General features: G+C 37.8%; 1 protein-coding gene across 1 annotated transcript in view; it reads left to right on the top strand.

The window, feature by feature from the left end:
* Positions 1 to 19678, top strand: part of piezo2a (piezo-type mechanosensitive ion channel component 2a) — a 149335-nt gene extending 129657 nt beyond the window's left edge. The window contains exons 36-53 of the mRNA XM_073864229.1: positions 2000 to 2196; positions 5287 to 5454; positions 6055 to 6453; positions 6528 to 6786; positions 7016 to 7198; positions 9657 to 9903; positions 10015 to 10147; positions 10231 to 10378; positions 10458 to 10672; positions 10766 to 10924; positions 12622 to 12769; positions 13130 to 13318; positions 13414 to 13506; positions 13868 to 14037; positions 16944 to 17061; positions 17144 to 17219; positions 18425 to 18638; positions 18816 to 19678. Of these exons, the coding sequence (XP_073720330.1) occupies positions 2000 to 2196; positions 5287 to 5454; positions 6055 to 6453; positions 6528 to 6786; positions 7016 to 7198; positions 9657 to 9903; positions 10015 to 10147; positions 10231 to 10378; positions 10458 to 10672; positions 10766 to 10924; positions 12622 to 12769; positions 13130 to 13318; positions 13414 to 13506; positions 13868 to 14037; positions 16944 to 17061; positions 17144 to 17219; positions 18425 to 18638; positions 18816 to 19068 (3369 nt within the window). The 3' untranslated portion in view covers positions 19069 to 19678. The remainder of the gene's footprint in view (positions 1 to 1999; positions 2197 to 5286; positions 5455 to 6054; positions 6454 to 6527; positions 6787 to 7015; positions 7199 to 9656; positions 9904 to 10014; positions 10148 to 10230; positions 10379 to 10457; positions 10673 to 10765; positions 10925 to 12621; positions 12770 to 13129; positions 13319 to 13413; positions 13507 to 13867; positions 14038 to 16943; positions 17062 to 17143; positions 17220 to 18424; positions 18639 to 18815) is intronic.
* The last annotated feature ends 2243 nt before the right edge of the window (positions 19679 to 21921 follow it).

Raw genomic sequence — 21921 nt, 5'->3', positions numbered from 1 at the left:
TGCACTTCAAAAGAAATCACTGCAGAACGCTTTTTATATATCGTTTCATTTGATTTTATGGATTGCAATTGGCAGGAAATATGTACATATTTATTAAATGTGACTCTTCCTGTGAAATCCAGGTTAATGTCTCATAATCTAATAATCAGATGATTTCACATTGATTTCATGATTCATAATTTTAACAGTAAATCACAAAAGATGACTTTGGATGGGTTTTCACAGGCTGGGTCACAAATACGTGCTAGCACATTTAATTACTTAATTACAGGGCTGTTGAATGCTTGATTCTGATTGGCTGAGAAATTTTCCATGAGTGTTTATTATTTTTCAATAACCGCTCACCTAACCTTTAAAATAACTTAAAAATAGGCAACAAAGCAATCTTTTTGGTAACCGTGGTATAAGCAAATTAATTGACTCCGGTCCTTTTTAATTATTTGAAAATAATTCACATTCGGGGTGTAACGCATTACCACCTTGGGTGTGCATTATTTTCTTATGATTTAACGGCCCGTCATGAATTATTCCTTACTTAAAGAACATTATTAAATAATGCTGATGTATTTACTTGCAGTGGCGGCCGGTGACTTCTTTTTTTAAAGGCGCACGATGCGAAGTTCGTCACAACATGTATGTAGCCGCCATGTGTGTGGTTCATAATTTCAAAATATGTGTTCTGCGCGTCCAGAGATCATGTGTGTATCTCGTGTCTTGTCAAAATAAGTGCCTGCTGCGGACACGTCTGAAGGGTTTATGATAAAAGAGACGCTCGCGTTTGCCAGATACTCGCATAAACTCATGTGTAATCAGAGTTTACTGTTAAGGGAGTGTCTTGCGTGTATTTTGTGAACGTGAGCGTCTCTTTTATCATAAACGGTTTTGAAGCATGTGCAGCAGGCACATTTTCTGGTTCACATGACACTCCAAACACATATTTTGAATTTGCGCCCCCTCGGAAGAGCAGTCACGAGCTGCCATGTTAATGTACATTACAATAAAACAAAAAACCTGAGCACTAAAATATTTTTTTAGCCTTCATAATGTCATCTTAAGTGTTTGTTTACATCAGAAAAGGGTAAAAAAGTTGTCACTGGGACAATCTATAACATTTTGGTACATATAGAAACCAGTGTATACCTCTAAGGTACCAGTGTGTACCTTGAGGTACCAATATAAACCTTGCAGGTACAAAAGTGTACTTTTTGAAAAGGTACCGCCCCAGTGACAACTTTTGTGCCTTCTTGTACCTTTCTAGTAAAAAAAGTATATACCAAATATTAAGAAATCTGAAATATTTAAAGGAATAGTCTACTCATTTTCAATATTAAAATATGTTATTACCTTAACTAAGAATTGTTGATACATCCCTCTATCATCTGTGTGCGTGCACGTAAGCGCTGGAGCGCGCTGCGACACTTCGATAGCATTTAGCTTAGCCCCATTCATTCAATGGTACCATTTAGAGATAAAGTTAGAAGTGACCAAACACATCAACGTTTTTCCTATTTAAGACGAGTAGTTATACGAGCAAGTTTGGTGGTACAAAATAAAACGTAGCGCTTTTCTAAGCGGATTTAAAAGAGGAGCTACATTTTACGGCGTAATAGCACTTTTTGGAGTACTTCAACTCTGTGCAGTAACACCCTCCCTCTCCCATTATGAGAGTGAGAAGGGGAGCGGACTTTTCAGGCGAGTCGAAGATTGAAAATGAGTAGACTATTCCTTTAAGAGACGTTAAATTAATTTTTAAAGAATGAAATAGAAGCAGTTTTATTAGAGGTCTCAAACTTTTGATTCTTACTTTTCATATTTGGTGAAGTTATTTCAAAGCGCTATTACATTTTTGTGCTCATAACTTGATTTATGACTTTGTTGAAATGTATGCAAGACCAATATTAACATAACCGCTGAAATTAAACCACAAATTAATGTGCACCGTGCACAGAACGTACTGAGCTCTAAACCTTGAGGTTTACACCATGTCATTTTCCACCAGGGTAACATTCCATCACGGGAGAGCATCCATATGTATTACCAGAGACAGATGTGCAGACCCGCATCCACTGAATCCAGTCTGGACAGAACTGAAGAGGTGTATACAGACTTCAGCCTTCAACAGGATGATCATCATCCTCAACAAGATTACACGATGGGGGATGCAGAGACTGATCTCTCTACAGATAATCTGTCCAGGTAAAAAAAACACATTTTTAAAAAACAAGTCTCGAGGAGCTGAGATGCAAAAGCCGCTATATGCCATCTCCTTATGCTCTTATCCGCTTAATCCCGGCCTCAGGCCATTCACAAATAACGCTTTGTTGGCAGAATCTGCTAAAAGCCACATCACTTTTTCTGCAAAGTCCTCTAAGTGTATAAAAGAGGAATTGGATTTACGACAATTGAGTTTGTGTCTATTGAGAGTATTTGGACCGTTTGTGACAGTCACATGGAACAGAGCGCCGCCTTATGTTGTTCAGTTTCTTCATTTTTACATTCTGACTGATTCTGAGTTGCAACTAGTTGTTTACTATGTCTTGTCTAAAAAGCTTATTGTTGATTTACTTCCAAGAAAACTTCTGAAATGTTTTTAAACAAGAATGAAAGGTCTTCAAGTGGAAGCTGTCTGTATATAAAACATGACATAAACATTTTAAGTGGGCCAGAGGTTTTACCTTTTAAAGGAAGAACGTGTCTTAAGTGTCAGGATGTGCTTTAAGTAAATTAAAGAAACTTAAAATGATGGATTTCAAAAGTTTAGATGTATACCAGGAAAAAAACTGTGACATTTACATTTTTGTTGGTTCTATCAATTTAGCAATTGTGATCTTAAAAAATATTTACTAAATGATCAGTGTAATAGAGTGTAATACATTTTGTTTGTAGTATAACATATTATAATCAGGTCATGTTTAGTCATGTTACACCCTGTGTAGGGAACACAGGAGTAAGATATTTGTGTAGGGTCTAGTGTGCCAGATGTTTAACAACAGCCTCCTGTCTGAGAGTTTTTGCTGTAGTCGTGTAGATGCTATTTTCAATGCTAATATATTCCTCTGCCGATGTTGACTATTTCTGGCATGAATTGTGGTCTGTTTTTGTGTTTTCTGCCAGATGGTTACTACAGAAATCCACCAGGTGATATTTTATACCAGGTTAACATTTTAATGAAAATGGAAGTCTATTAATGGGAAGGTTCCAAGTTCAATACAATCTAATGTTTAACTTTTGTGAGATTATATAATATTCAATTTTGTTAAATACTGAATGAGTTCCAACCATTTTTATATTTATTGGATATTTAGGTAACACTTTACAGTAAGGTTGTATTAGTAAGCATTAACTAACATGAACAAACAGTAAGCAATAGCTTTTCAACGTGTATTCATTCTTGTTAATGTTAGTTAATGCCAATACAGTTGTTCATGTTAGTTCATGGTGCATTCATTTATGTAAACATTTACAACTTGATACTGCTTGATTTTCATAAATGTTTTAGTAAATGCTGAAATTAACATGAACTAAGATTAATAAATGTTCATGTACCATGTTTTGGAATGACAATAAAAAATCCTAATAAATGCTGTAGAAGTACTGTTCATTGTTAGTTCATGTTAGCAAATGCATTAACTATGTTAACAAATACAACCTCATTGTGAAGTGTTACCAATATTTAAAGGTGCAGTGTGTAAATTTTAGCGGCATCTAGTGGTGAGGTTGCGAATTGCAACCAACGGCTCAGTCCACTGCTCACCTCTTGCTTTTGAAACGCATAGAGAAGCTACGGTAGCCGCCACCGGACAAACATGTCATCGTTGGAGACAACTTAGGAAAAAAGTTTGTCTGTTAAGGGCTTCTGTAGAAACATGTAAGGGGACCCATTTGTGTATGTAGATAAAACATCTCATTCTAAGGCAATAAACACATAATGGTTCATTATGAAAGGTCTTTATACTGTACACCTCTGATAATATAGTTTTGTATATTATTTTGCATTTCTGTCAAAACATCCTTCTAAAAATTACACACTGCACCTTTAAGTAGTGCACAAACATCCTTAAACAGTGCAACGGTATTTCCATATACAGAAACAAATATTAATTCATATACACTGAAAAAAAATTATTCATTCAATTAAAGTTAAGTGCTCAATCAATCAATTTATTTAGGCTACATTTAAACAAAAGTTTTTTGTTTTGTTTTTCAAATTTTGTTTTGTTTAAATGTAGCTTAAATAAATTGATTGACCTTTAAAAAAAATGAGTAAAAGGAATGAATCATTTTTTTTCAGTGTACTCTGCATTGTCTGAAAAACTGATCATTTTGTGTTGCATTTGTAGGTCATATTCATCTTTTTTTAAGAACCAAAATTAAGTGTAACCACATAGACTTACATTTCTTTTCTGCCACAGGTGTTGTCAGAGCTTATATTGAACTCAGAAAACTGAATAAATAAGCTTTCCATTGATTTGTAAGAATAGGACAATATTTTGCCAACTATTTTAAAATCTGAAATCGGAGGGTGCAAAAAATCGAAATGGTGGAATCACCATTAACTCATTCCCCCCGCCAGCCTTTTAAAAAACATTGTTTGTGACTTTCACAAAAGTTTTCACAAAATGCCTTCCAGGAAAAAATTATTTCATAAATGTATAAACATACAAATATGTCAAATGAAAGAACAGACCCTCTGCTTTCACACAAACAACAAACGAAACGGGAATTTTTTTTTCATCCTATATCTTCATTTGTGGGCTTCTTCAAAAATACCAAATTTTGACCAAAAAGCTGAAATAATTGCATTTTTGATAAGGAATTTTGTTAAAGATCAAATTCAGAACGGTTATCAAAACATACACAGAGTTTTAAATGTTACAAATTTTGTATTTGCTTCACTTTTTGTATAAATTGGGTAAGAGTGCCATCTAGTGGATAACAGCGGGATTATAGATTACCGTAAAAACTTGTCAGGAAAGCATCATTGGCATGGAAATGTTTTCTCTTAATTGACGGGATAACTTATCAATGGCGTGGAAAGAGTTAAAGTTTAACTGAGGTCCTTAGCAATTTATTACTAATAATAAATATTTTTTATATATATTTATGGTAGGAAATATACAAAATATCTTTATGGAGCATGATCTTAATACTTGATATCCTAATAATTTTTTGACAAAAAAAATCATTTTGACCCACAAAATGGCTATTGCTACAAATATAACCGTGTGACTTATAATAATATTTTTGTTTTTGAATAATATATGAATGTATATGTGTTTCTCGCAGTGCATACACAGAATCCACTTTGTTGTATGAGTCTACACTCGATCAGACAGCAGGTCCAGACGACTGCATTCTCAGGACCAGCCAGAGATCCCGACCCAAACTCTGTAGACTACCTAGTGTAGATCTACAGTCTTCATCTGCAGACAGTGCAGCGAGTGCAAACCCAAGGTATTTATCACCTTTTTTGGTTGATCCAACTATGACCCCATTGGATTTGGATCCATCTAGCACTTGCACTAAGTCTCACTAGATCTTTCTTCATCTGGAATATGACACTAGCTGTCTCTCAGATTCTTCACGCAGTTTTAAAATTTGTACCCGTGCATCTAAAGAGTGTTTTGTGTAATTTTAGCTCAGGACAGGTGAGACAGGTGAATCTATTTGTAAGCTAATCTGTCTGAGATGTTAAAAACCATTTATTCGCACAGCTTTGAGTGGTTATTGTACGCTGTGGTGAAAGACTGGCGGACTTTCCAGAACCTGAAAATCACACACAGCTAATGTGCAATCAGCAAACGGCGATTGCTGGATTTCAAATAATAACATTTAGATTTCCATTTTAACTAAATCATGTTTAGGCACTACTGTACTGCATACTACAATGCATTTAAATTGAACTATACTCTCTATACAGTATACTGTGCAGTATTGCTTCAAGGTGCATTTCATGTTTTTAAATTAGGAAGAAAGTTCTGGTTAAAGTGGCATAATGCTTCCCCCCTGTGGTTAAATGCATACATCACAACTTTCTGTTTTCTCCTCTACAAGTGAACGTACCCAATGCACCGAGCTGTACTCACGGCAAGGAACCAATGACACAATCGAGGCCGCTATTAATGAACAAACGGCAAAAGAAAGGCCAGATAAACTCCTGAACACTATTGCAGACTTACCCCCACTCTCACCCATCTACCACTGTACCAGCGAAGGTCAGACACCTCAGGGAGCCACATCCAGCGGGGAATGGGACAGCATCCTTGCTCCAGAGCAGGAAGGTGCAGATATCCCCCCATCGTACAGTAAAGCCACTGGTCTGGATTCAGCGTGTGAGGTTTCAGGTCGCCAATTAAAGATCACAACACCTGATGAGAAATCAGGCCATCAGAGCTGTGATACGTTGCTGTCAATGAGTCATCAGCTGACAGCCAGTGAGCTGCTACGGAGCAGGTGATGTCACGTCAGGTTAACCATGAAGATGTGTAGTTGTTATGCTGTCTGATGTTCTTCTCTATTGTCTTCAGGATGTTTTATGATGAGGAGCTTGAGGAGTCTGAAAGTTTTTACAGCTCTCAACCCCAGTTTCTCCAGCTCTGCTATGCTCTCTATAACATGCTGGTCGCTCATTCTGAAATGGTTTGCTATCTGGTCATCATCCTCAACCATATGATCTCAGCATCGGTGGCTACTTTGGTTCTGCCCATCCTCATATTTCTCTGGGCCATGCTGTCTGTTCCTCGGCCCAGCAAACGCTTCTGGATGACAGCCATCGTCTATACTGAGGTATCACATCTGTTTGTTAAATATATTGCCATGTTTAGATCCAGACTATGATGGTTGGATATTGTGCAGAGGCATTGCTTGCATTTAGTTCGGATGTCCTCCAGATGCTTAAATTTCTTGTGCAAATTGATTAATTACAACTGGTGGTAACATCAACTAATGGGCTACTAAACCAATATATGATGACACATTGATGTTTTGACTCATTCTGTATTTTTTCTATACGCAGGTGACCATAGTGGTAAAATATTTTTTCCAGTTTGGCTTCTTCCCGTTTAACCAGAATGTAGAACTGGACAAAACCAAACCGTTCCACCCGCCCAACATTATCGGTGTGGAAAAGAAAGAAGGTTACGTCCATTACGATTTGGTTCAGCTTCTCGCTCTGTTCTTCCATCGATCTATACTGAAGGTAGAAAAATATAATTAGTTTTGTATTTTTTCAAGATTTTGCGTAGATATATTGTTATGGTATCATTGTGTTTGGCATCTGATTTTTATGGAGCTCAAAATAAAATGATTAAATTATTAATTGAACAAAACACAAGTTTATAATACAACATTTATTGTTTAATATTCATTTCACTCGAGTTCATATTTTAAAGAGCACCTATTGTCCGATTCACTTTTTTATATTTCCTTTGGTGTGTAAGTGTGTATTAGTACATGTTAACGATATGCAAAAGGTACAAACCCCAAAGTAAACTATGATGGCGAGTTATCATCTCCAACGTAAATCTCTTTTCTTGGACTGCAACAAACACACGGATTGTAGGCAACAGTTTACTTCCTGAGATTGGTGATGTAGACAAGACCAACATTATTATAATTCCTCCCGCTTTTGACTCACAGTCTGTAAGTTAACTCCTGTTAGCATTGCATTGTGTGCGAATCTTTCAAACATGGTAAGGAGCGTCACATTTCCGGCTGATGTCAGAGGTATTCAGGCCAATCACAATGTACAGATTAGCTGGCCAATCAGGGACACAGAGCTTTTTAAATCCGTCCGTTTCAAGAAGAGAGTGAAATCAAATCTGGGGCTATAAAAATGTACAGTATGTGGAAAATAATGTGTTTTTTAATAAACCATAAACCACATGAACACATTGTATTATACCAAATACACAAAATAACGTTGTTTTTTAGCAATGAAATAGGTGCCCTTTAAAGAGTATGTTTGATTAAAGGTTCTGTGTGTAGATATAAGCGGCATCTAGTGGTGAGATTGTGAATTGCGACCAATGGCTCAGTATGCCACTCACATCTTCCTTTTAAAGCACACAGAGAAGCTATACGGTAGCCGGAACATGATAAACATGTCATCGTCCGAGACAATGTAGTAACAAAACGCACACTATAGAGCAGTTTGTCCGTTTACGGCTACTGTAGAAACATGACGGCAACTTCCATGTAAGGAGACCTGTGGTGTATGTAGATAAAAACGGCTCATTCTAAGGTAATAAAATCAATACAGTTCATTACGTAAGGTCTTTATACACCACTGACAATATAGTTATGTATATTATACTGCTTTTCTGTCAAGAGATACTTCTAAAAGTTACACAGTGCACCTTTAAAGGCACACCATGGAACTTTTAGGCCACTAGGGGGTACTAGACATGTATTTTTCACGTCTAGCGCCCCTAGAGCCCACAAGCGCCGCAGCACTGTCGCAAAGGAAAAGAAGACAACTCTTTAGGTCACAAAGTGTGCCTTCCAGCATGTCATATGAATATAATTTCATGGGTTTTATTTTATTTCAAATGATCGCGTAGCTCACGTTTTCAAGTCAGTTGTAACGGTGGTTGCTTGGTTAAAGTTTATATTAAAAAAATATTGCATTAAAGGGGAATCGAACCTGGATCGCCCGTGTCCTAGGTCCATGACGCCACCCACCGCCACAATGTCACGTGATATAAGTCTCTCTCTAAACTCTCCAAGTAGCCTCCAGTAAAATTCGCGCCATACAGTACTTATATATGCAAGCAATATAACATTACTTACTATTACAAAAGCATGTGGGCCAAGTCAGCATCGGTCAGAAACCCCTCCTCCTTCTTTAGTTCACGTCAGCGAGCGAACATTGGCCCAATATAATTGATCCTCGTCCTTCTTGTTATTCTGTCACTCTCCCCTTTTCTCTTTCTGGTCTCCTGCGACAAAACCTTGAGTTTCTTTTTCTTAGTTGCTGCTTCGGTCATGACAAAAACATCAGGAAAATAAAAAGTTGCGCTCTCATGTCCGAATTTGAGGAAGTGGAGGAAGTGACGTATGCCGTAAAGCAGATTTTTGAAGTTTTTTGTTTTGTGCTCGGGTTACTCCCCGAAACCCCAAGTTTAAAAGTACGAGTAAAAGCGATACAGACCCCGTCAGGCTACGGTGGACATGTCATTTAACCTATTTTAAGTCGATGTACCATCACAAGGGTCTTGAAAATATATTATGAAGGTTGAAAAACTACAAAGTGTCACTTTAGATAGACCTTATTATTAAATTCAGCCTATTATTATGCAAAAGCTTGTTTTGAGAAAAAAAGATTTAGGCAAAGTAGTAGTTTGTCAAAGTGAATATAGTGACTAATTGTGACTGATATTGATATAAATATCATTTATATAAAAAAATCAATACATACATTTTATAACGAGTTACTGGATTTAATTATTGCAAAATAAATTACATTTTTGGTTTGTTTAATTAATTATTCATTTAATTATTTTATTTTAAGCACTTTTGTCCTCTTTAGATACAGATTTTATATATACATTTTTTTAGCTCATATTTATTTTATAGCTCATATTCAATATAGTAACAGGTCTACAGTCCAATACTAATTAATCACACATTTTTATCTTCTTCCTCCTCATCACCAGTGCCATGGACTATGGGATGAAGATGAGCCCAGCTCAGGCGGTAAAACTGCAAGTTCTCACCATCCCGATTCAGACAATGAAGAGAAAACCCATCCACGGCCAGAGAAGAGCCCTGTTCCCCATGATGCATCACCCGTGTCCACACATGTGCGGCTGCCTAGAAAACACCATGCAAACTCCACCCTCCGTCGTCATAGCTCCAGTGCAGAATCCAACGTCTCACAGCGCAGCGCTCGCTCCAAAGCAGGTGAATAATAGCCCACAATACATTTTTAACATCTTCTAATGTTGGTCTAGAGCCTTGACATCTAACTTTGGCTGTTTGCTTGTGTTTGTGTGTGTTTGTTTCTGTCTGCAGGTAGTACGGGCAGCAGGGCGAGCGTCAGACGGGGCGGCAGTTTACTGAGTGTTCAACAAAAAAGTCGCAAGGAACTTATTATGGAGAAGCTCAGAGAACAGCTCATAAAAGCCAAACGATTTACTGTCAAAATGTACGACTTGCTATTTAAACCAAACTTACTTTCAATTAGTTCATGTTACAGTTTTATAACAAAGTCAGTGTTTTGTGGTTCAGGATACTGGAGATCTACATTCCCATTCGTCAGTTCTTCTACAACTTGATCCACCCAGAATACAGCGCAGTGACTGACGTCTACGTGCTCATGTTTCTGGCTGACACGGTTGATTTTATCATCATTGTTTTTGGATTTTGGGCTTTTGGGGTGAGTTGTAGTTTACAGAATTTTTTTGTGGCACCAACTGGAAGTTGAACATTTGTCTCATCATTATCTTTCTCCACAGAAACACTCCGCTGCTGCTGACATCACTTCCTCTCTGTCAGAGGATCAGGTACCTGAGGCATTTCTGGTGATGGTACTCATCCAGTTTGGCACTATGGTGGTAGATCGTGCGCTGTACCTGAGGAAGACTGTCATGGGGAAGGTCATCTTTCAGGTCATCCTGGTCTTCGGCATTCACTTCTGGATGTTCTTTATTCTTCCAGGGGTTACTGAAAGGTACACTGCTTAAACATTTAAATGTTTTTTATTAGATTGTTCATTTGATAAATTTGCAATAATGCTTCATATAATGTTAAACTGTCTCCATAGACGTTTCAGCCAGAACACGGTGGCTCAGCTCTGGTACTTTGTGAAGTGCATCTACTTTGGTCTGTCAGCTTATCAGATTCGTTGTGGTTACCCCACCCGCGTGCTGGGCAACTTCCTGACCAAGAGCTATAATTATGTTAATCTCTTCCTTTTCCAGGGGTAAGAAACAAAGCTAAACTCCAGGCACATTACACATTACAGTCTGTTCAGCTACATAACATCGAGTGTATGATACATAATTACTGAAATACCTCTACTTAAGTTTTATGTTGGTAAAATTATAAAGTAGATTTACCACAGCAGTGTTTTAAATACTGTAGTCGCTCTATGATAAGTGTTATGTTAGCAGATTGCCCTAAATGGTCATAATGATACGGATGAAGTGTTGCTTATGGTTAGTCAACTCAAGTCAACTTAGTATTTTAAGTTTTGACCTGTGAAATTGTTTAACTTTTTTAATGTTAACGTAGCATGCATGTTGAAAAAATTGAATTTATTTTACAGTGCAGCATTATTTCTGTGCTTTTTTAAGTTCTGTTAACTTAATGCAGTGAGGAAAGTTAAAAATTTAATTGTGTCAGCTTACTCTTACTTACAATGTTATTGCAATTTAATAAGCTTAAGTATTTAATAAATTTTATTTGACAGCCAAACATAAAAAATTCCTCTGTAATTAACGTCTCAGGTTATGTATGTAACCGTGGTTCCCTGAGAAGGGAACGAAACGCTGCATCGCCATAGTAACGCTTCAGGGAACACTCTGGGGACCGCCTCGGCGAAGCGTTGCTATGGCCGGGCAGGTCGAGTTCCTCGAAAAGGGATTGTCTCGGGTTATGTATGTAACCTTGGTTCCCTGAGAAGGGAATGAGACGCTGCATCGCCATAGCAACGCTTCGCCGGGGCATTCTCCGAAGCACTGCTATGGCAACGCAGCTCGAGTTCCTCAAAAGGGAACCAAATATTTTTAAGTTGGTTTTTTAAGGCAACAGGTTTTCACAATTAACTCTTTCCCCACCATTGATGAATTATCTCGTCAATTAAGAGAAAACATTTCCCTGCCAATGACGCTTTCCTGGCAAGTTTTATGGTAATCTGTAATTCCGCTATTATCCATTACATGGAAATCTTCCCCAATTTATCTCTTTAGCAAAAACTAATTTAACAACATTTAATTTGATCATTGTTCTGAATCTGATCTGTAATAAAATTCTTTTACAAGAATGCAATTATTTCATCTTTTTGCTCAAAATTTTGTATTTTTGAAGAAACCTGCCCATATTTAAGAGGTTATAAAAGGAGAACAAATGAAGATAGGATAAAAAAATTATTGTTTTGTTTGTGTCTGTTCTTTTATTTGATATGTTGATATGTTAATATAAGAAAAAAATTCTACTGGAAGGCATTTTGTGAAAATGATTTAAAGTCAACTAATAATTGTTGACAGTGAGGGCAGATATTTCATATTTCTTCATTAAAAAATAAATAAATTGTACTTATTGGTCATCCTTAAAACCTTTCTATGTGTTTTGCAAGTATGTAACTAATAAAAAGTATCATAAAGAGCTTGTGATTAAATAATTAATAATTAAATAATTTTATAATATACAAGTGTCTCTTAAGGTGTGTGACTTTGTTTATAAAAGTAATAAACCATTTGTTGCCGTATGTTACACATAATGTACCACTGTTTTAAATTATCATATAATTTTTCTAAGCACCTTTTAAACTTTTACATTTTTCTGTCCCAAACATTGTCAAAAATCACATACAGTACATAACACACATAACAAATTAATTTCTGGTTTCTGTTAAAGAGCCTCAAATCCTAACTGTATTTCATATGAATGAATATGCAGATTCCGGTTGGTCCCGTTCCTGACGGAGTTGCGTGCAGTGATGGACTGGGTGTGGACAGACACAACTCTCAGTTTATCCAGCTGGATCTGTGTGGAGGACATCTACGCTCATATATTTGTGCTCAAGTGCTGGAGGGAGTCAGAGAAGGTGAAAAAACACAGGAAATATTACCTCAATATTTATAATAAATATCAAAGGTATCACTTCACTGTTTGATAGCCCAGCCATGTTTATACACTACGTGTCTAAAAGTGTCAGTCCCTAATATCCCATCATTCTTTCATTCATTTGATCAAAGGATTAAACTTTTGTTAGTACCTAAAACATATCTACGTGCAGAGCCATAGATAACATTACAGCAGGGTTTTTGGTGGTCCAATACCTTATTTCAGGGTCCAGTGGTTGTTGCTTTTATCAAATGATAAATTAATTTAATTGATCTAAAAAGCCAGTAGCTTGTCTGGCTGATTATAAAGAGTAATAAAATGGTATTTGGTGTGTTAACAGAGGTATCCCCAGCCGCGGGGACAGAAGAAGAAGAAGGTGGTGAAGTACGGTATGGGTGGCATGATCGTCATGTTGCTCATCTGTATCGTCTGGTTTCCTCTGCTCTTCATGTCTCTGGTCAAATCAGTGGCTGGAGTGGTCAACAAACCCCTGGATGTGTCTGTCACTATTACACTGGGGGGCTTTCAGGTACCCTTAAATGAACCCTTAAAGCAGATCCCAGTGAAGTATGTTGATCTGAGAGACTTGAACTGTGATACTGTTTTGTATTTGTTGATTTATAGCCCATCTTCACCATGAGTGCTCAGCAGAATCAATTGAAGGACATCACAGAAGCAGATTTCCTGGCCTTTATGAATTCATACAATTACATACCTGTAAGTCCACTCTCAGCGTGAATATATCAGTTTACAGTGCATATAGATTTGTTTTGATCAGTATGTGTGTTGCCTGGAATCGAACCCATGACATTTGCATTGCCAACACAATACTTTACCAATTGAGCTGCATCAACTACACTGCAGCATGAAGTTTAACCCCTTCAAACCTGATTTTTCAGTTATTTAATCAGTTTGCTTATTTGATTGGTTGATCAGCATTTCTATTAACCACTGTACATGTGATGTCCATTCCAGTGAACGCAGGGTCTGAAGGGGGTAAACAACTTAATTATGCAAGTGAATTCCACCTAGTTTTTTAAGTTTTGACTTGTGATTTGACTTGTGTGTGGTTTCTCAGAGTGCAATGCAGTTTTTGGAGGCGTACACAGCAGAAGATGTGACTGTGGCAGAGCTGGAAGGAAGCTCAAACTCCCTGTGGACCATCAGCCCACCAAGCAGAAAGAATTTAATGGACGTCCTGAGTAAAGAGGACCAGTTTCCTGTTACTATGTCTTGGAGCATTCAAAGGTTAATAAGAGAACATGGATGTACCCTCACTTTAGCCAGTTGAAGAAATTCTAGAGAAATTTTCATTAGGTTATTTATACATACATATATTATCGGATGGGAATACCATGGTACTTTTGAGTGGTATTAAACAATGGAATTAGTGATTCCAGTGTTATTATACTATTATAGTATTTGTACACCATTATTTACATGGTACTCCAGGGTAATAAGAAAAAAAACTAAGAAAATCAGCAAAGCATTTTTAAAGTCCCTTTGGATAAAAGTGCCTACTAAGCCTAAATGTATGGTTGATGCATTTACATTTATTTAATAAATTACGCAACTCACAATAAGGGAGCTTTAAAAAAAGTTTAATCTGAAAGTGTATGTTTAAATTGTTTAGACAAGGATATAATTTAAATAAAAAAGTAATCGTAATGGATGACTTGAACCAAATAAATCATTAAAAATGAAAATGCAAAATAGATGTGAACTGAAAAATCAGGGTGAGACCTCATGAAGTTTCTTGATAAAATGCCAAGAGTACGATTTAACAAATTTTAGGTAAAGGGTGACCACACTGAAGATGCTAAAATATAACAGTTTTGATTTATTTTGGATGCTTTTAGTCAGAGGATAATTCCTACTGGTGTTATGCCATACATTTACTATTTTCCTAAAATGTGGAGAAACATATAAATAAATGTTTCAAAAAGTGCTTACACTTTATTTTAAGGTGCCAATGTGCTGGACATTTTATAAAATACATTCATTTATCATAAATTTTATGCAATCAAACCTTTGAAAAATATAGCTGCCAACCAACAATCAGCAAAGCATTTTATAATTTAGTATGTGTTTTTATTCAAATTCTAAGTTTGCTTTATGCCATTAATTTTATATGGGGGGGGGGGGGTGCGAAGGGATGCACCATACAGAAGGGGGACGCACACCGAAAAGTTAGAGAATGACTGGTGTAATTATACATTTAAGTATTGAGTAATAACTTTACGGTTTGGCTTTGGATTTGGTTTAGGGTTAGTTGCATTTTATTATGCATAATTTACTGTTATTACTGTAGTAATTATTTGTAACTTGTAACAAAGACATCGTTAAATAAAGTGTCATCTAAAAATTGGAACGGTAATGTTTTAAAGCAATAAGCCCCAAGAAGCAGTGCGTTACCAGTGCATTTTATAACAGCTAAGGTGCGTTTTAACTTGTTAGGCACTACGCGAAGCGGAGCTAAAACCCCCTGAGCAGTGGTGGCTCGTGACTGCTCATCTGAGGATGCGCTAATTCAAAATAAGTGTTCGTATTGTCACGTGTGTGGTTCCCTTTTCCAAAATATGTGTCCTGCGTGTGGAGAGATCCTGTGTGCATCACGTTTTTTCTCAAAATAAGTCGCGTCAAAACCGTTTATGACAAATGAGACGCTCACGTTCCCAAAATACACGCTAGACACTTCCTTACCAGTAAACTCTGATTACGCATGAGATTATGCGAGTATCTGGCAAACGCGAGCGTCTCTTATCATAAAAGTGCAGCAGGCACTTATTTTGGCATGACACGTGATGCACACATGATCTCTCAAAGCGCAGAACACATATTTTGAAATTACGAACCACACACATGACAAGCTACATACATGTTGTGACGAACCTCGCATCAAAAAAAAGAAGTCACCGGCCGCCACTCTCCCTGAGCTGTTATAAAATGCACTGTAACACCACTGCTTCACGGGGCTTATTGCGTTTATAAAACGGTTACTTCATATGCAAAGCAGGGTTTCATAAAATGAAACACAAATAAGTTGTAATTATATTAGTACAAATATTACTCTTCCGCCAAACAAAGTAGTTCCTCAGAATCAAGTGTGGCTGAAACAGAGTGCAGTTCACAAACAACACAGACGCAGCAAAGACACAATGAAAATACGATTAAAGACTGTGGTGTTTATTTTATAAACCAACATTCATCTAATTCATACATTAACATTTATATCGTGCAACTGTTTAAGTGATGATCAAATATGCTTGGAAGCATGCTTAACTCTTTACCCGTCAGTGTTTTTTTTTTTTTAAGTTGCCACCCAGTTTTAGTTTAATGCCTTACAGAAAAATTATCTTCTTTAAATAAACATAAAACATCAAATGAAAGAACAGGCCCTCCACTTAAAAAAAAAAAACTTTCATCCTACCTTCATTTGTTCTCTTATCACCTCTCATATTTTCAGATAATCCCATTTTTCCCAAACTTACACTGTGTTTTAGTGTTGAGTGAATGCGTCAAGTTGGGTAAGATCGCCATCTAGTAAATAGCGGAAATATGAATTTGAGCTAGAAACTCATCAGGGATAGTTTTATCTTTATTGACGAGATGACTCAACAATATTTATTGACATTTATCTGGATATCGCCATTAATTGTGCAATTGTAAAAATATGATTAAAGACTGTGGTGTTTATTTTCATAAATCAGTACGCAGAAACAGTGGCGCAGTGATACTTATGTAATGCGGTCTGAACCGTGGATTTACAGGGGTATTTTATCACGGCTTAGAACGCGTTTCAACCAATCAGAATGAAGAACCAGAACTGCACGTTTTATAATATGTTTTTTATATCATATATATGTTGTGCTGAAGTATAGTTTAAAGGTATAGTTCACCCAAAAATGAGAATTCTGTCATCATTTGTTGTTACAATAAATTTCATTGTTTTGATGAACACGAAGGAAGATGTTTTGTAACCAAACCGTTTATGAGATCCATTCACTTCCATAGTATTCTTTATTCCTACTATGGAAGTGAATGGGGTTTGTAACAACATGAAAGTAAAAAATTATGACAATTTCATTTTGGGGTGATCGCTTAAAAACAATTGAATTTCAAAACATGTCCCATAATCATTTTGTCTCCCTCAGAAATATGAGTCTGGGAGCGAAGGCTGAATTTGCGGTGGACAAACACGTCACATATCTAGACATGAATACCAGACAAGAGCTAATAGCTTTGCTTAATGGAACCAGTAAAAAAGCAGTGTAAGTAAACAATGAAAAATATGATTAAAAGGAAGCATTGTAAACCGTATGATGATTCATTTGGCTTTATTTCTTTCACAGTGGTAATAGAGCAAGTGTTTCCTTGCTTCATTCGAGCACCAAGTGATTCAAACGCCAAACCAATAGATCAGCTTTACAGTAGGTCATCTTTCTACTTGTATGCTGCTAATATTAAAGGTGCAGTGTGTACATTTTAAGAGAATCTCTTGACAGAAATGCAATATATTATAGATTATGTTTTTAGTGATGTATAAAGACCTTATATAATGAATTGTATTGTTTTTATTACCTTAGTATGAGCCGTTTTATCTACATACACAGCGGGTCCCCTTACATGGAAGTCGCCATTTTGTGCTACAATGTATCTACAGTAGCCCTAAATGGACAAACCGCTCCACAGAACACATTTCGCCTTTATGTTGTCTCAGACGATGACATGTTTGTCCTATGGCGGGTACCATAACTTCACAATTGGCGCTCTTCCATTGCATAGTACCCCACAGTTTGGTTTGGGTCAGTTTACTTTTGTGAGCTTTTCCACTGGGTGCAGTACGTAGTACCCCATACTTTTTTTAGTACCACCTCGGTCGGGGTTCCAAGCAAGCAGAGCTGATACCAAAAAGTGACACGAAAACACTGTAGATCACTGATTGGTCTGAGAGAATCGTCACTACCAGCGTCATGGCTATAATGTAAAAGATTAGCTTTACCTTCATGCCAGCTTGCGCTGTCTTGAGTAAAAATGTTGTCATCTGTGCTCTGCTATAAGTTCCCAAACTCACTTTTAGCGATGAAAAACATCCACAGGTTGAGAACCAGGAACACCATAACAGTTTTTTTCCAGACTTGCAGTTTGTGGCGGAACATTTGCGACGTGCACGTCCACATATATGCTTAAATGCAACTTCAATGAGGCTCAGCGGAGAGCGTCGATTGACGTCACGGGTGTTTGTACAGAAACTGTCATGTGAGACAGAGGTAGTGATAAACGTGATGTGCAAACATCTATTTGTGGTGGCCAATTTTAATTTTGTGGGGGACTGAGAAATAAATAAATGTATGGGAATGCACAACAACGCTCTCACTTGTATGATGTCACAGGAGTAGGCAGCACAAATATTATGACACGCCTACAATCCCTCCCTCTCCGAAGTGTTACTAAACTCAATGGAAAAGCTAACCACGCCAAAGTGAGGTAAGCTGACCCGAGCCAAAAGAGCGGTGGACTAAGCCATTGGTTGCAATTCCCAACCTCACCACTAGATGCCACTAAAATCTACACACTGCACCTTTAACTAAAACTATATTGATAATAAACACTAATCTACAATAATTCACTTCAGGTAATGGTTATAAAAGCATCCTGCTGGACTTGGAAAGGTCTCACAACGGCAGTGAGGAAATCCAGGAGTGGTGGATTGTAGACCAGCCGTCGGCAGGGAAGATCCAGATAAGATCAGAGGCAAAGTTGGAGAAGAAGAGAGAAGCTGGACTGCAGCTTTATGTCTTTAGTGATAAAGTCAGTCCTCCCAGCCTAGGCTTTCTGGCTGGGTATGGGTAAGTAACAGCATACTGTCCAAAACATATTTATAAATCGTAGAGAATAAAACCAAAGCAAATTTTATTAAATCACTTTATTTCAAATCGAAATACTTATTACAGTAACGGTAGTTAGTTATTCACTTACTACCATATTACTAGACAGGTATGATACACCTTTTTTTTCTCCTACAGCATAATGGGTTTGTATGCATCGGTGGTGCTGGTGATCGGAAAATTCGTACGCGAGTTCTTCAGCGGCATCTCGCACTCCATCATGTTCGAAGAGCTTCCTTGCGTGGACCGCATCCTTAAACTCTGCACCGACATCTTCCTTGTGCGGGAGACAGGCGAGCTGGAGCTTGAGGAAGACCTGTACGCCAAACTGATCTTCCTATACCGTTCACCAGAGACTATGATCAAATGGACGAGAGAGAAAACCAAATGAGCTCCTGAAATTGCTGGAGAACCAATAAAGGAGATCCCAAGGAAAGACACTGTGCAAGCGGTGCATTATAGTGCTCTTGTGAGACTGTTTGTAGTACTACTGCCTACTACAATGTGACCTACAGGTGAAATAGCTGTCGCTCGAAGCGTCCTGTTTGTACCTGAATCTAAGGTTGAGTTTAGGAATTGAGAAGCTGCCAGAAAGATGCAACTCATGGGATGTGGCAGTAAGGCTTAATGTGCTTTAGCGCCACCTGTCTGTTGGGAGATTTGTTAATCGTGCGTTGTGCAATATACTGTCCTGGTAGCCCATAAACTTGAACAAAGGCGACCGTGACTTTTATTTCTTTAGAGAAAACTATTCCTGGACCCAAAGGTGCTTGGGTTTTTCAAGACTATTTAACATTTGAATCAGAATTATGATCTGTTCTTTAACCCAAAAACAGGACTAAATAAAGGGTTCTCAGGGAACAGAACATACTTTAAAGTTGCCTCTTAAGAGCGACTCAACAGAGCAAGACTTCACTGTTGGCATTGCTCTGTGTTAAGAGACATGTGGTGTAATTGTGGAACAATATCATGAGCATAAAGCACATTTTGGAAACCTGTTACCTCTGTCTGTGGTCATTGTGTATGTCTGCATTAACTCATTCCCCGCCAGCCTTTTTTCTTTTGAAAAGTTGATTTTCACAAAATGCTTTCCAGGATGTTCTTCTAAAAATATATAAATATACAAATATATTGTGTGAAAGAACAGACCCTCTGGGGGGGGGGGGGGCGTTTGATCCTATCAATATTTTTTGTATGCGTATAAAATCTTAAAAAAGGGTTGTTTTATATAAAAAAAAATATTTTTTAGCAAAAAGCTGAAATAATTGCATTTTTGTGAAGGAATTTTGAGATCAGATTCAGAATTATCAAAACATACACAGAGTTTAAAATTAGTAAATAACTTTTTTGCTTCAGTTTTTTTATAAATTGTGTAAGTCCGACATCTAGTGGATAATCGCGGCATTACAGATTAACATTAAAATTCATCAGGAACACGTTTTTTATGCAAATGTTTTCTCTTAATTGACGAGATAACTCGTCAATGGCGGGGAAAGAGTTAAGATGGTTTTAGCAACAGCAACATAAACAAACAGCTTTTGTGGAATAAACGCAACTTCCGGTACACTTCCATGTAGAATCAATAACAACAAAGTCATTTTATAGTAGTTTATTAATGTTACTGTGTCATATTAAATACAATATACAATGTATAACAATGTTAGCTACAGGTCCTTGAATTCTCCGCACTGTTTGGTCCATGCTCGTTGTCTCCTCTCATCTTTAGCAAACCAAAACATTTTATTTTCAACAAGGTATCAGTTAAGCCACTAGCCTGTCCGATAAATGATACAGACTGAAAGTTCACTTCAGTTCAGGCGTGTAGCCGCTACAATGCGCATATACGTCCGAATAAAAGCGTCTGGAGGGCTCATAATAGTGCGTATATTTTATAAATATATCCGTTGTCGTGCAATTACACATGCAGCTAGTAGGCAGTATCCACGCGTGCAACCCACAGCAACACTGCAACAGCCGAAAGAGAAGGCGCTTGGCCAGTAAGCCCAGTAAAGAAGCAGCAGCACTTGGTTGTGTATAATTTGGGTAGATGTGAATGAGGTAAATGGACAGCGACTTTTGTTGCAGCTTGAGTTTATCTCTTCTTGGGTGTGCGCATACGCAAAAATCCACGGCAAAGTCCATATTTATAAAAACTGTCTTTGACATGAAAAAAGTACTTAGCGCCACGTCAGGGTCTGAGCAGACGTATGCACTTTTGCTTGTCCGATTGCTGCAGGTTGGAAATATAAGCTGTTCTTGTTGCTTGAAAACAATTTAGACATTGACAGATGCTCTTTTATGTGTCAATGACATTAATTAGGCATCATTTAAAGGCGGAGATCTACAACTGCTCACCTGCGCACAAGTTTAAGATCATTTGCGATTTATAGATTTTACATCTGAAAGAAAGAGGTACGCGTGTTTTCTGTGCGTACATTCGGTTTATGAATCACACGTACGCATTTTTGATAAATGATCGTAAGCTGAAATGTAGGATGGTTTCTACGCAGCATTTTATAAATGAGGCCCCTCAACTTGACCCATTTTTGTTTTTACTATCGTTAGCGAAAATCCGTATGAGGACCTGACGGAAGGACCAATCACAGCGCTTGAGGTCCACGTAGAACGGACGCGTCTCCAGAATTTTGCAGAGGTGCACGTCAGGCCACACACAGCCTACAGCGTAGAACACGGTTCCCCAAATCTCACCCTGGAGGGCCGGAGCACCGCAGAGTCCAGCTCCAACCCTGATCAAACACACCTGAGCAAGCTAATCAAGGTCTTCATGATCACTAGAAAATCACAGGTGGGTAAGTTTGATTAGGGTTGGAGCTAAACTCTTCAGTGCTCCGGCCCCCCAGGGCAAGACCTGGGAAACCTACGCACGACTATGGTCCTGTCCAAAATGGCACACTCCGGACTTGTGGTCCTCCTCAGAGTCCACACTTTGATGACATCACGTAGTCCAGACTTTAAGGACCCTTAATGCGAGTCCACGAGGGTGCAACGGAGTCGTATTTTGGGACAGACTCGAGCGTCACACCGGAAATAGGTAGAGAAGTTGCCCGTCAGTGTGAGCTCCTCCCTTCCGTCGTCTGATTGGTCTGATTGCTCTTTCGCAAGGACCTCTGGGTTGGTAAAGTGCGCGAAGCCTGCTGCAGTGCGGGCTTCGCTGAAGACTGCATCAAGGGGGCAAAGGAGGCGCTGATGAGCACACTTCAAAGCGTAAAAATGACAGATGGGA

Source organism: Misgurnus anguillicaudatus, chromosome 25, assembly GCF_027580225.2.
Source record: "Misgurnus anguillicaudatus chromosome 25, ASM2758022v2, whole genome shotgun sequence".
Taxonomy (NCBI): Eukaryota; Metazoa; Chordata; class Actinopteri; order Cypriniformes; family Cobitidae; genus Misgurnus; species Misgurnus anguillicaudatus.
Note: the sequence above shows the minus strand (reverse complement) of the source record. Positions and strands in the feature narration are given on the sequence as shown.